General features: G+C 47.7%; 1 protein-coding gene and 1 long non-coding RNA gene across 4 annotated transcripts in view; one reads left to right on the top strand and one right to left on the bottom strand.

Annotated features, from left to right (window-relative positions):
* The window catches only part of Adm (adrenomedullin), a 72,200-nt gene extending 67,448 nt beyond the window's left edge, over positions 1 to 4,752 (bottom strand). The window contains exons 1-4 of one of the 2 annotated variants that reach the window (XR_015047830.1): positions 4,564 to 4,752; positions 4,011 to 4,130; positions 3,713 to 3,862; positions 2,905 to 3,525 (exon numbers count right to left, since the gene is read on the bottom strand). Coding sequence is in view for 1 of the 2 variants with exons in the window: in XM_021168270.2 (XP_021023929.1) it covers positions 3,219 to 3,525; positions 3,713 to 3,862; positions 4,011 to 4,108 (555 nt within the window). In the remaining variant the exon portion in view is untranslated. Of the gene's footprint in view, positions 1 to 2,576; positions 3,526 to 3,712; positions 3,863 to 4,010; positions 4,131 to 4,563 lie in introns of those variants that run through there. The other variant, XM_021168270.2, reaches the window with a different exon arrangement.
* A 1,067-nt stretch (positions 4,753 to 5,819) lies between these two features.
* Positions 5,820 to 12,946, top strand: LOC147002881 (uncharacterized). Of its 2 annotated transcripts, XR_015047832.1 has the most exons (4): positions 5,820 to 6,412; positions 8,065 to 8,400; positions 11,059 to 11,581; positions 11,780 to 12,946. It is a non-coding gene; the product is annotated as an uncharacterized LOC147002881 (long non-coding RNA). The 2 variants fall into 2 exon arrangements; XR_015047831.1 differs by lacking the exon at positions 11,780 to 12,946 and having other exon boundaries at positions 11,059 to 11,698.
* The last annotated feature ends 2,304 nt before the right edge of the window (positions 12,947 to 15,250 follow it).

A 15,250-nucleotide genomic window follows, 5' to 3' on the forward strand; every position in this document is an offset into this window, starting at 1 on the left:
ACTTCACGTCTCTGAAGTTCAGCTTCCTTATCTAGTAATAGAGATAATAACACCTCCTTCAGAAAGCTACTGTAGGAACTTGGTGAGATAAGGTATATAAAGTGGCTAGAAGAATAGTTGACACCAAGCAAGAACTAAAAAAAGAACTGGTTTCTGTCTCACCCCATCTCTCCTTTCCACCCTTAGCTGTTCAGACAACCTGTTGGTGCTGAGCTTTGAAGAAACCGTCTGGTACCCTTGGTTGATTATAAATGGGTGATACCATTCCCACAGCCAGCAACAGTAGCTACAGATTAAAAAAAAAAAAAAAAAAGAACTGTGACTATTTCTTAGCTGTGGACAGGTTCAAATCAGCTCACAAAATGACTCAACACCGTTGATAAATGATGTGTTCTTGGCATCAGGAGGCCCTATCCCGATAACCTTCAGCACCTTATGAAAAAAAAAAAAAAATCCCGAAGGCCAGTTGAACAGCCTCCAGAGAAGGGCCCAAGGCTTTGTGGTGACCTTTAGTTAATCCCAAGTGCTCTAACAGGCTGGTCATAAGAGGGTCTCTGTCTGCTCAGAAATGTCTCAAGTCACAGGTTTAGCAATAGGAACGACTCCAGCAAAGCAGCTGTCTGGTTCCTCTCCGGGCTGAACCACCACAGTTCTATTTGCCTTGAATTCCCTGAGGTCATAAGACTCCCTCAGACGAAGGCTAGATGCCTGTTCCCAGCTGCCCCTAAGCCGGTGCCCAACCTGTCTTTGGCAGCTTTGTCTGGTAGGTTGAAGTTCTGCCAGAGTAAGGTTTTGGCTGGAGGACTCTGTGGCTACGGGGACAAACCTTGGCTTAAAGAAAGAACTCGAGTGAGTGGCTTTGAGCCTGTCGGTGAGGCCGAGGTGGTCTCTGCTCTTAGCAGTTTCCGCAACCCCTTCAGACCCCCCCCCCAACCCCCAACCCACGGACACAGCAGTTGCAACTTCTGATCATTTCCTCTTTCATGCATGCCCTGTGCCTCTTCAGTGCCTGGCAAAGTTCCATGTGAATACTTAGCAAGAAGTCCTTGTGGCCGGGATGGTCTGTGCTGCATTTATGATCTACTGGGGCTGGGCGCTCCAGGAAATTGTTAAGATCAAATAGGACATGGAACTAGATGGGACTGATACTTCCTACAGCCAGAGGCGAGTCTATGTGCTATAGGCGGTTTTCTTCTGAAGCAGGAGCCTCAGAAGAAAGCAGGTTGTGTGTAGACTCAGACCCAGGACCAGTGCATTTCATTGTGTATATAGGCTTCTGTAAGGAAGAAAACATCTAGCCCCACGGTCTGGGTCCTGAAATGCCCTCCCCAAACACTTCCATCCTCCAAACCAAACTGCTTCCAGAAACCCTAAACTAGCTGGAGGTACAGGCAATTCAGCATGTCCAAACGGCTAGCAAAACTTTCAGGAAAGCATAATAATTGGTCTTCAGGGATTGGCTGAGTGAGTCAATTGGCCGGGCCTCCTAGCTAGACAGGTACATGGCGTCACCTTAGCTTCCTAATCTAATAGTCCCTGTGCTCTGGGCCTTCAAGCTTAGAGTCTAGCATTCCTCACCGGATACGGAGGTGACTGAACGCACGGAGGAAGGAAAGAGGGAGAGAAGGCTAGATAGAAGTGAAGGCAGCATGAAAAAGGCTTGGGAAAGAGGAAGGAAGAGGAGAACTGGAAGGAGAGACGAACAATGAAGGTCTCAGGCCCTCGGAGGCGCACGGTTCCGGCTGCACGTCCATCCGCCCGCCTCCGGCCAGCAGCTGCTCTCTGCGCAGCGTGTGGGCGCTGAGTCACTGTCCCTGCACAGCAAGCCCGCGTGCAGGTCGGGGAAGGGGGGAGAAGACGGAGGGAGGGGAGCCCAGTTGGCATCTGCAAACTGCTTTTCCCCCCCTTTCTTTCCTCTTTCATTAAGACTATGTGCTGACTCCCACGTAGAAGAACTTATTAAACCGCACGTACTACTCTACCGCTCTTTGGGGGAAGCACGCATGGTGGCCAGCAGGGGGCGCTACAGCCCCGCTTATGGACGCCAGGGCCCTGTGAAGACTTGGGCTGCTAGCTGAGGGTTTCCCAGAGCTGCTGTGCGAACGTTTTGCGGGTCTCCCTACCCCCCTCCCCGGTAGCTTTTAACACCCACAGTTGGAGCATAAACTCTCTACTTACAAAGCCTTATATATCAGTTTAAGTCTCCAAAGAGCGCCTTAGCTCAGATCCGTGAGCAACCCTATAAAATTGGGAGTATATTGCGCAACTTAAGGAGCCCAGGCTCGCCTATTAGGGCTCACCCTACCCTACCCGGTCTGGTTGCCATGCAAGGAGGTGAACTCGGGTGTCTCAGAGAACTCTTGACTCCCTCCCAGGACACGCGCTTTGTGCATCCACATGGACACCAAGCCATGACAGAACTCAAGACAGGTAAGCCCTGCATAGAGAGGTTGCTTTGCACCCACAATGCAGTTCAATCTCCCCAAAACAAGAAACAGAATCTCAGCACTTCCAGGCCGACCCAAGCCCAGACCACCATCCTTCCCCAAATGCATGAACGGAGAATGAATCAGCATTGAGACAGTTTATTGGTTTGCTTTTTCCCAGATCACATATTTTATGTAAATAGATTATAGGAAACACAATGTTTTTTCTTCATCCACAGGCGATAATCAGGCGCTCTCCACCTTACACACACACACACACACACACACACACACACACGGAACCAAACAACCTTACACCTTGCTGAGACATTCACGTCTTAAAATAGGGGAAGGTGACAATATAATCACTTTAAAATGCCCTTAATACAATATATAACGTACAAAAATATCTCTATATATTTGAAGTTACAAAAAAAAAAAAAACCTTGACAGCAACAAACTTAAATACTATAGTTACCTTTGGCTGGACAACAAGCATTGCACGTTCCTCGCTAGGTTTTGGAAAGTTCAAGTAGTAATGAGGCTTATGCCCCGTGAGAAACCAGTTTATGAGCGGGCAAGGCAGTGGCTCAGACCCCTGCCCGGAGAGTATCAGCCTGTAAGTCTCGGTTTCTGGTATGAGCCTGGCTTGATCTTGGGTTCCTCTGCCTCCCCTAGGGGCAGCCAGGCAGATCTCTGCAGGATTGTCTCAGTCCGCCCCGGTGCGAAGTTCTCTGATTCCGCAGGCGCCAACGGGATACTCGCCCGACTGTTCAATGCTGTCACCCGCACCTATATCCTAAAGAGTCTGGAGATGTGCGCCCAGGGGCCTGAGGCTGTGTGTGTCTGCTCCTGGGAGGACTCCACAGTCCGGGACCGGAGGACCTCCAGCAGGGAACGCCGGCGCCGGCGGCCATAGCCTTGAGGGCTGATCTTGTTTCTGGGAGCCATGCCGTCCTTGTCTTTGTCTGTTAGCTGGTAGATCTGGTGGGCCAATTTCTGAAATGTGCAGGTCCCGAAGCGGCATCCATTGCTGCGGGAACCCTGGTTCATGCTCTGGCGGTAGCGTTTGACACGAATGCGGGCTTCGCTCTGATTGCTGCGAAGAAGGAAGGACACCTCATCAACCGGGGCTTTGGTCCCAACCACCTGGGACCGGAGCCATGCAGTACCCGAGGGACCTGGAACCTGTTCCCTCCGCCAGAGCCTCAGCTGCAGTGCAGCCAGGACAATCCCCGGGGTCAGAGTAGTGGAGAGGGCACATCCTCTGCAGAGAACATAATTACCTGGCTTGTAGGGGGCCAGTTGTGTTCTGCTCGTCCAGGAACGGATCAAGAGTCTGGGTAGGAACTGTGGTCTCATCAGCGAGCCCGGTAGGGTAGCTGCTGGATGCTTGTAGTTCCCTCTTCCCACGACTTAGCGCCCACTTATTCCACCTAGAAAACACAAGCAGATGCGTTTGGCCTAAGTTCAAGTGATGTCCCAGCCAGCTCCACTCCCTTTGTAACACCTCCAGACCATCTCTCAGTTTTCACTCATTGCCAGGTATTCAAAGTGAAGAAAGAAAGCACGGCCCAAACTCACTTCTTTCGGAACTGCGAGGGAGTGTCTGGCCCTGCGGTGTCCGCGCCTAGGAAAGCGAGTGAACCCAATAACATCAGGGTGATGGAAACCAGCTTCATTCTGTGGCGATGCTCTGATACCCTGGAAAGGAACAAGACGCCGAGTGTGAGCAACCGGGCCAGCAGCACGATCCCCTCAGCACGCGAAGGGTGGCGGCAGGACGGGGAGCCGCTTGGCAACGCTCTTCCTGGCTCAGCTGCTTATCTCCCCCCTGGCGCAGAGAAACACCGAAGATTTTTGCGCTGGCCGGGTGGGTGACAAGCAAGGCAAAGGAAGCCATTGCGAAGTGCCAGGCTTCCAGAGGTTTCCAACTAAAGTCCCAGGATCTCAGCCCAAGGAGGAGGGGGATCTCAGAAGAGCTCCAGCCCTGCGCATGAGCTAGACCTGGGATATGAGGTGTTCTCTACAGTGGATACCCTAAAGTGGGTTGTTCCCCCTTGTCCAGCGCTGCAAGTTTTGGGGCTTTGGCAAAGCCGTCCCCCTCCCTAACATGTTGGAGGCCAGCGGTTCCTACCTGGTGAAGGGGTGCGTTGTCAAGCACTTGAAGCAGAAAGAAGTCCTTCTGACAGTAGCAAAACCCCAAAGTCCAAGATTGACTGCGATGAGAAGCCGAGAAACCAGGAGCGGGATCGGTAACGCTGGAGTTGCTCTGTCTAGTGTCACCAAGAAACCACTGACTTGTGAGCACCAGCTCCAGCGTCTTATAAGCGCTCAGGGGCGGACGGTGGGCGTGGTCAGATTTGCCCTGGAGTCCTCCCTCTCCAGCGCGCTTGCTTCTAAAACCAGACCTGCCCTGCAGCTTGCCTGTGGGTATGGGGGTAGGGGTAAGAGGTCCCCTGTGGCCAGGCGTCTCAGAGATCCACTCTGAGCGATTAGACTGGAGCAGGACTTCCCTTGCCCTAATTTCCCAGCATAGAGTTCAAACAGTGAGAAGGGAAGGGGAACCAGAACAACTCGGGTTGAGGGAATCGTTTGCCCATAATGTCTACAACCCAGAGTGCTGATCTGAGCTTCCTGGACAGTGCTACAAGAACCGGGAGACGGGTGGGACACATGGATAACCAAAACTTGGGGAGCTGTGACCTCAAATGGACCGCGCCCCCTGCCGGCTTAGCACCTGACTGAGCCTCGACCCCCATCTGTGCCGGCAGGGTACACCTGGAAGGGAAAGGCTCAGTCTCCAGTGACTGGGACTGAGGGGTTTCTCGATAGACTAGCCAGTACGGATTTCGTAATACGGGCAGAACTGGGAACAGCTGAATTGGAAATTGGGGTTTGGAGAGGGTAGTTATCTCAAGATTCAGAACTCACATTCCTATTTGGAAATACAGGAATAGCCAAAATTAGGGAGAGAGATAGTTTTGTTTTCTTCCTTGTGATACTATTATCCCTTATAAGGCTATGACCTGCGAGTCGGCCTGACTGCCTTCATTCATCCATTATAAACGTGAGGATTGACTGGCTGGGAGCACACGAATGCCTCACATATGTTAATCACTTTACAGTTGACAAATCCCAGCCAGATCCCAGTCGCTTTTGATCTCTACACTCCTGAGCTGGTGTTCTCTTGAATTAAAGTGAAGTGCGGAGAGAGTAAGTATATTGCCCAGTCACACTAAAGGTTGGGAAGCTGTAGAGTCTGAACTCAAAAGACTGGGGCACAGCGGCTTGGTTTTCTAACTGGGGTCACCATTTTCATCAGGTGGGGGGAGGGGGGGAATGCCGGCCCCGGCCTAGCCCAGAGATATGTGCTAATTCACGATGAATCAGTTCGAACACGTTTGCCTCGGGCTGGTGCTCTTCACAGATCCTTGAGTTCACTTTCTTCCCTTCTAGGGCCAAACTGGGCGACAGGCGTAGCTCTGCATGCAGGTCTCCCGGAAGGTCCCGAAGCTAAAGACATGACCTACAGCCATCTCCTAGCCCCCAGCCCTGGTGATGTGGACACAGACAACTCACGTCCTCTTCCTGGCGACCTCGGCAGATCTCCCAGCGTCCTACCTTATCTGCCTTTAAGTGTTAGACCGGCTAGGCATTCCTGGCTCGCGGACCTTGCTCACAGTGCAGACTGTGCTGAGCACTGCTGGTTCAGCCCGCTTGTCACCCTCCAGACAGCCAAGGACATTGCACCTGGGGGAGAAATGGCCGCGCCGAGATTACTTATCCTCCTAAAACTGCAAAACTGAGTTCCCCCTTGGGCAGGGGACAGATTCCCAGGTTCTGCTTCTGGTAGGGGCTTGGGACACGGATGTTGAAAGGCCTGCAGTTAGGCGAACTGGCCCGCCTTAGGGCCTTCTGGGCCGTGGGACAGTCACCGCAGCAGCCCTGGCCAGTGGCTAGCCTGTCTGCACCAAGCAGCACAGGTAAGACAGAGCGCTGCGTGGGTTCCCAGGAACCCTAGAACTTGACCATAGTTTTTTCTCGCTTCTGTCCCTTTCTGTACCCTTCCTTTCATTTCATCCCCGGATTGTCGGTTGACACCGCGCGGCTGTCAGTCTCTTTGAAGATGCGACATACCAGTTGCCAACTTGTGGCCCGGACCACATCAGGTTTTACTTTCATTTCCCTGGCCCAGTCTGTCCAAGTCAAGGGCAGCCCAGCATTGGCCTGCAGACAGGGCAAGTCTCGTGAGCTGGACTCCTTGGCTCTAGTCTCTACCAGCCTTGGGGGTGGGGAGGTCTGTCTGAAGAAAATCCTGCCGCCTGGGCTGGACCTCGTTGCCTCCTCGCTTCCTCTTTGAGGAAACTCAGTGACCTGAGGTTAGCTCTAGCTTGGGACAGGATCGCCAAATATGTTCTTAGCCGACACTTTATTATTATTATTATTGTTGTTGTTGTTATTAAGATAGGGTCCCCTGTAGCCAGGCTGGCCTAAAACTAACTGGCTAGAAGATGACCTTGAACTTTTGATCTTTCTGTTTCACCTCTAATCAACTGAGCTATACCCCAAATCCCTCAAAATTCTTTTTAAGCCATAGGTGGCTTCAACAAGGAAGCCAACAGAACCCAAAGGTTGAAGGAGGGACTCCCTGGCTTTGGCTCCACCGAGCTCCTGTGTGGCGCCAGTAAAAGGTGCTGTGCCAAGAATCCCCACCTGAGAGCCTTGGCACGCGCCTTATCAGACTGGGTGCTCTTCGCCGTGGTGGCACTTAAGAGATTGTTGCCTGAGAACCAAGCCAATTCTTTTTTTAGGTGAGATCTCAGACTGGCAACTTGGAGAACGTGGTTAGAAAAATCTTAGAAAGCATGTGTATGATTGTGGTTTGCGTGGGTGGGGAACCTCTGCCAATGTGCTCCCCAAAGTGCTAAAGGGCGTAAACGGGGAAATAGATGAGGAATTCACCATGTCTGGGTATGTACTTCACCCTTCCTGTGAAAATGAGTGGCCTTGCTTAATCACCAGGACAGGAGGAAAGGAGATCACTAGAACAAATTTTGGATTCAAGGTCTAGAAACAAGGCAGCAGGGGTTCTTTCCACGATGCTTTTGCGCCCATTCAAGTTCAGTGATTATAAATTCACATTGAATGAGAAAGGAAGGAAGGCAGATGGAGGGAGGGAGCTGGGTGGGAGAGGAGATAGAGAGGGAATGGGGGGGGGGGATTCAGGATCAAGTGTGGGGAGGGGCAGGGGGATGGCCAGATGGCCATGAAAATGAAAGGAAGTCTGCAGCTGACAGGGGTGGGAAGTGGAGGACATCTCCAGGAAGAGACAGAGACCTGGGAGAAGGGAGACACCCAAGAATCAATGCGGGTGACCTTAGCTGTGACTTACAGCATTGGGGACATGAAACCTGAAGAGGGAGGCCACCTCCTGTGGCCAGGTAGGAACCCCAATGGAGGGATAGGGACAGCATTCCACCACAAAACTTTTGACCCCAAATTTATCCTGTCTAAAAGGACAGGGGATGGAGCAGAGACCGAGGGATGGCCAACCAATAACTGGCCATCTTTAGACCCATCCTGTGGACAAGCACCAATCCCTTGCACTAATAATGTTACCCTGTTTTACTTGCAGACGGGAGTCTAGCGTGGCTGTTTCTGAGAGGCTCCACCCAGCTGCTGACTCAGACAGTTGCAGACACCCACAGCCAAACAGTGGATGGAGCTTGGAGACTCTTATGGAAGAATAGGAGGAAGGATTGTGGCCCCTAAGGGGATAGGAACTCCACAGAAAGACCAACAGAATCATCTAACCTGAAAACCCTTGGAGCTCTCAGAGTCTGAATCATCAACAAAAGAGCATACATGGACTGGATCCAGGTCTCCCCTCACATATGTAACAGATGGGCAGCTTGGCCTTCATGTGGATCCCAAACAACTGGAGTGGGGACCATCCCAAAAGCTGTTGCCTGTATGTGGGATATGTTCTACTAGCTGGGCTGCCTTGTCTGGCCTCAGAAGGAGATGATGTGTCTAGTCTCACAAAGACTTGATATGCCTGGGTGGGGTGATACCCAGAGGGGTTCCTACCCACTCAGAGGAGAAGGGAAGGAAGGTGGGGGAAGGATTATAGGAGGGGATGACCTGGAGGGGGGACAGTGAGCAGACCGTAAAGTGAATAAGTAAGAAAAAGTAATAATAAATAAAATTTAAGAATTGTTGGGATTAAAAAAAGGAACGAAGGAAGGAAGGAAGGAAGGAAGGAAGGAAGGAAGGAAGGAAGGAAAGAAAGAAAGAAAGAGAAAGAAAGAAAGAAAGAAAGAAAGAAAGAAAGAAAGAGAAAGAAAGAAGGAAGGAAGGAAGGAAGAAAGAAAGGAGGAAGGAAGGAAGGAAGAAAGAAAGAAAGAAAGAAAGAAAGAAAGAAAGAAAGAGAAAGGAGGAAGGAAGGGAGGGAGGAAGAAAGAAAGAAAGAAAGAAAGAAAGAAAGAAAGAAAAGAAAGGAAGAAAAAGAAAGAAAGGAGGAAGGAAGGAAGGAAGGAAGAAAGAAAGAAAGAAAGAAAGAAAGAAAGGAAAGAAAGAAAGAAAGAAAAAGAAAGGAGGAAGGAAGGAAGGAAGGAAGGAAGAAAGAAAGAAAGAAAGAAAGAAAGAAAGAAAGAAAGAAAGAAAGAAAGAAAGAAAGATGTTTGAAAGATGTTTAAAACCTTTCTGGCAAGAAAACAGAAAGACAATCCTGGTTAATGAAGAGTCACTCTGTGTGTGTGTGTGTGCCCAAGAATTCTTAAGTTGTATTGGTGTGTACATCTTGTCCTCATATATATAATCATATATATACACTATATATATATTTCAAAAGCTTGCTGAATAATGGCATTTCAATGTCTTCCTCACATTCCAACTGAATTATTTTTAGGCCCTAAATCTGAACTTAATTCTTTGCAATATTTGGAGGTTTTGTTTTAAACTGTGGTTTTATTTTTTTTTTAATTACAGTATATACACAGTCCCTAACACTAGGGTCATTATACTCAGGTCTTTAGAAAAGTAATGAGAAACAATAAATAATACTAATGACGTTAGTGAGTAACACAAGAGCAACTGAGTGCACTGCACAGTGTTCTCAGATGCCTCTTTTCAGACAGGAAATTTTATGATGCACTTTTATTCATGAGGCACAAATGCCTGTTGAGCTTAGGGCTTGTTTACAACATTCTCTTGAAAACAAGGTTCAAGTTGCATCCTAAAGTCATAATACCAAGTGGTTTACAAAGAAGACACAATCAGCTTTGCAGACTTGGTCTCCTAGGAATAAGTAAGGCAGGATGCAAAGCCCAGGGCATTTTCCAGGAATCTGACTTCTCATAGGACCTAATGAAAATATAGATTCTTTCCAGAAAATGAATGTGCACATAAAACCAACTAAGTATAAAGTGGGTAAACAATGAATATCAGAAGATGGACCAGGTTAAAAACTAACACCACATAATAACTCTGTCTGTAATTTCTCTCTCATGTGCAGTGGCAGAAACAGGAAGCTTAGTATCCCCTGTCTCTAAGGCAGATCATAAAGAAAAGTAATGCGTTTGCTTCTCTTCCTCCTCCTCCTCCTCTTCCTCCTCCTCCTTTACTCCATGTATGTGAAGCAAATGCTCTACCACCAATCTGTATTCCTAACTTCTGTACAAAACAGGCAAATAGAGATAGCCTTTGCACATGATAGGGCCAGACGCTAAACGTCACTAAACTTTAAAGAAAGTAACTTGTTATGGGATAATTGCAAGAGAATACAGACAAGGCAACAGGCATAGAGAAGGCTATCCTACTAACACAGGCTAGAGAAGGCTAGCCTACTAACCTCAGGAACAGAACGAGATAAACAGACTCCAGGAGAAATTTATTACAGATGGGACAATGATTGGGATTTGCAAATAAAATGCCACCACCTCCTATCCTCTAGGTGGGAATTCTGTATTGCTATCAGATTGTGAAGACCTTGTTAAAGGCATGCAATGCTTAAAAGGCTATTTGCCCTTTCCTAGATGGGAACTGTTTGTGAATTAGGTACCCAATACTGTGCTGAGTCTTGAACACACAGTAGCGATACATGCAAGCAATTCTTTCTCTCTCTAAGCTTACAGTCTTGCGAGTAATCCACCATAAACAAACATATAGACCATGCATAAAAATGAATACATCAATATAAATCCCACTGAGTCACCTAAAGAAAAGCAAGAGGGACCTAACCGCGGCCCCCCCTACCCAGATGGAAGGAAGTACATACGTAAGCAATAGCCCAGGGGTGAGAACATTTCAGTTCAGTAGAGAAAGTGAAAAGAGGTGAATTGTCTGGATTATACTAGGGAAGAAGAGAGGAATAAAAAGAGATTAAGCAGAGGTGCTGAAGAGATGGCTCAGTTCATGCATTTTAGAGAGGACCTGGGGTCAGTTCCTAGCTTGTCCATGGTGGCTGACAATCTTCTGAGCTTCTGTTCCAGGTCATCTGTCTCCTTATGACATCCTGGGGTATAAACCACACATATGGTGCTCTTATATACACTCAAGTAAAACACTCATATCATTCATATACAGAAAGACAGAAATAAATAAACCTTTTTTTTTTTTTTTTAAACAGAGGTCATAAAGGAAGTGTGGCAACACATGTCTGTAGATGGAACATTTGGAAGGTCAAGAATTCAACAAGATGAAACTGAAACCCTGTCTCAAAACCCACCATCCCCCACAAGAATCCGGTACCTGGGATGCACTGGGACTCTGAGAGCTATGGACAAGTGTAGGTATAGAATGAAAATGACGCCCATAGGCTCATATGTTTGTAAACTGAGTCCCCACTTGGTGAGACTGCTTTGAAAAATTAGGAGGTGTGGCCTTGTGGAAGAAGATGCCTGTGTCACTATGGGTGAGCTTTGAGGTTTTAAAAGCCCACACCATTCCCAGTTAGCTTTTTGCCTCCTGCTTGTAGATCAGAATGTAAGCTCTCAGCTAGTGCTGTAGTGCTGTGCCTGCCTGCCTGCCCGCCTGCTGCCGTGGCCCCTGCCATCGTGGTCATGGGCTTTCCCTCTCAAACTCCAGCTACCCAAGCAACTGTGATTTCTATACGTTGCCTTGGTCATGATATCTTAGCACAGTGATAAAAGGTAACTAAGGGGCTGGTGAGATGGCTCAGTGGGTAAGAGCACCCGACTGCTCTTCCGAAGGTCCAGAGTTCTAATCCCAGCAACCACATGGTGGCTCACAACCATCCGTAACAAGATCTGGCGCCCTCTTCTGGAGTGTCTGAAGACAGCTACAGTGTACTTACATATAATAAATAAATTAAAAAAAAAAAAAAAAAGGTAACTAAGACAGGGAGTTTGAAAACGGGAGAAATGATTTGATACATACTTATCCCAAAGATCCTTTTGTCCTGAAAAACTAATAATAAGATTTCAGAAATTTAAAAAAAGAATCCATTTTACAAACAAAAATTTAAAAGATAGTTTTGAATGTTGGGCATGATCATACACTCCTGTAATTCTGACACTCAGGAGATTGAGGTAGGAGGATTGTGAGCTTGGGCTAAACAGTGAGATCATCTCAAGAATAATGACAACCACCACCAAAGGTTATTTGACGGCTGCAGCTCAGAGGCACAGCATGCACTGAAATGCACAAGGCTCTGGGTCCTATCATCAGCTCCAAAATACCAGCCGCAAAAGTGGAATATCAACTTGACAGTGAATGTGGTGGATGGGCTAGAGAACAGGAAGGGAAGAGGATGGTAGCCCCTGGGATACATTAGTGTGCACCTGACCTCCTCACGGTCCACAACCCCCACCCTCCTCCGGTGTGCGCACACACTGCACCAACACAGCCAGCTTTGTGGAAAGGCACCCTGCCCAGGTTCATGGGACTGTCTGTACTCAGAAGAGCCTGCCCTTCTTTTAATTTCCCCCTGAAGCTCTTTTTCAAAGTCTTAACTTTTGAAAGTCCTTCACTTTCGTTTTGCACTGGACTCTGAGAAATTATGTAGCCAAGGCTTGTTTAGCAAACATGCAATCTAAGTAAAAGCAGCCTGTAAAACCTCACAGTACCTATTTATACTGCAGCCACTGCAGTCACGGGTACTCCCAATGAAGGTCAAGATTCAATGCGCTAGGGCACACTCCGTCAGCCATCTCTGAACTTCTCTTCCCTGCACCCCAAACATAGTTCAAAGTGAAAACAGTGGGCTTAGTACACAAATTTAATTTTAAGACAGGGTCAATAGCCTGCTTTTACCTTTAGGTTTTATATATAGGGGCTTGGGATGTAGCTCAGTTGCTAAAGTGCTTGCCTTATATACATGAGACCTTGAGTTTAGTTCACACCTGTAATCCCACCAAAGAGGGATAACCAAGAGGATCAGAGGTTCAAGGTCATTGCTGAGTGCTTGGCAAGTTTGAGGCTAGCCTGGGATACACGAAACCTGATTTTTTTTTTTTTTTCCGAGACAGGGTTTCTCTGTGTAGCCCTGGCTGTCCTGGCACTCACTTTGTAGACCAGGCTGGCCTCGAACTCAGAAATCCGCCTGCCTCTGCCTCCCAAGTGCTGGGATTAAAGGCGTGCGCCACCACGCCCGGCTGAAACCTGATCTTTTTAAAAACATTATATATATATATATATATGTGTGTGTGTGTGTGTTTTCCATATATATTTTACACACATGGACTCAGTGAACAGAGAACCAGGTAAGGATGATATTATACCTATCAAGATGGGAGATGACAATGGTGTGCGGGTGAGGTGGATACGTGGAAGGAGGAGCAGGAAGACTGAATGATGAACTGAACATGAGGCTGAGAAAGACTGACTGGTATCAAGGCTAGCAGTCATTAAGACTCTTGCTGAGGCAACTGCGTGGTTAGAGATGTGGCAATGGATCAGGGAATTTTCCTCTGCTCGCTGCAGCTCTCAGTCTCCTTTTGTTATGGGTTACTAGAGGCAATTTGAAGGGGCCCCTGGTCGTGCCTGCAAGGACATATGGTCAAATTCAACTTTCATACTGCCTCCCTGAACTGTAGTGGCTAACCACCGGAAGCACTTGAAATGACTGTACAGTTAAACCACTCACCCCCACCACAACCCACTGGAGGTGTACCAGGGTGAGAAATCTTCCTCACTTGTAATCGGCTCCATTTTGTCCTCTAAGGCAAAGTGTGAGACTGTCATCTGTCTCACAGCTCTGCCTCTTCCACCCTTGCAGCTCCCAGCCTTCAGCCAAACAAATCTGGGCTTGCTTTGCTCTCTCTCTTGGTAGTGAAAGGTGGTGGTAGTTATCTTAGGGGATGGGATGGCCTTCAGCCAACCGCAGCAATCACGCTGCTGCCTTGTCCGGGCTTATCAGTTTCAGCAGCCTGGCAGCTGTTGGGTGAGAAAGCTAAGTAGCTTCAGTGACTGCTAACTGTGTTCACGTGTGGATAGGAACATGTTCACGTGTGGATAGGAACACGTTCACGTGTGGATAAACACATAGCATCTTCAGGCTTTTACCTCCGGATGGGGTGGGGGAACCTCATTTACAAAACAGCCATTTAAGTGTCCACCAGTCTACCTAAGACCTTTGTTTGTTTATCTGTTTGTTTGTTTTTCAAGGCAGGTTTTTTTCTGTGTAGCCCTGGCTGTCCTGGAACTCACTCTGTAGACCAGGTTGGCCTCGAACTCAGAAATCTGCCTGCTTCTGCCTCCCAAGTGCTGGGATTAAAGGTGTGCGCCAATACTGCCCAGCCACAACCTTAATTGAATTAATATACCTGGGAAGGTAGTGCTTGATTCTAGGTTTGGAAAAAAACTTTGATAAAAAAAAAAAAAGGATTAAACTTGCAGGGTGAGAATGTAGCTTTGTAGAAGGAACAGTGATACCTCAGGTTTTATGCCTGTTGTCAGAACAAAACCACCAATATTTGCAAATGGAATTTAAACAACACACATTTAAAAAGAAAAAAAGTAAATGGGGGCTGGGGATCTGGCTCAGTGGTTAGAAGAACTTGATTTTCATCCAGGGAACTAGGTCAGTTCCCAGAAGCCATGCTGGGTAGCTCTGACACCCTCTTCTGGTCAGCATAGGCACACATATACATATGTTCATACACAGAGAGACACAGAGACACACACACAGACACACACACACACAGATACACACACTAAACATAGATCTAAAAAAAGGGTAAAATAGGAACCCTACCATTACAAAGTCATATCAAAATGAATCAAAGGCCCAAATATAAGAGCTATAATTGTGGATTGCTTACATAGAAGTAGAACTTCATGATCTTAAATTCAATAATGGATTCTTAGATATGACACAAAAGTCATAGAAAACCAATGAAAAAGTTTGGACTTTATCAAAGTTGAATACTTTCGAAAGCCAAACAACAAGATCAAGGCTATGACATGACGGCCTTCAGAATATCTGTAGAATTACATTTGATAGGGATCTCACCCTTCGAGTATACAAACACAACAAAACCAAATAGGGCTGGGCCTGGGTCGTGGCTCAAAAGAACAGAGCTTGCCTAGCATTGGGGAAGCCAAGGGTTAGACCCTCAGTAGGGTGAGGTGAGGGTGTGGTTAGGCAAAGGACTTGAATAGACATTTCTCCAAAGAAGAGTCTGAAATGGCTGATGTACACAGGAAAATATGCTCAACATCATGAGTCACTAAAGAAATAAAAATCAAGAGGACAGGAAGACATTCACCCATCTAGGCCTGGTGGTTAATCCCATGCTGCTAACCCCAGTACTGGGGGGTGGGAGTTAGGCAGGAGGACCTAGAGTTCAAGGGCAATC

Source organism: Mus caroli, unplaced genomic scaffold, assembly GCF_978045245.1.
Source record: "Mus caroli unplaced genomic scaffold, Mus_caroli_1 scaffold_8, whole genome shotgun sequence".
Lineage (NCBI taxonomy): Eukaryota > Metazoa > Chordata > Mammalia > Rodentia > Muridae > Mus > Mus caroli.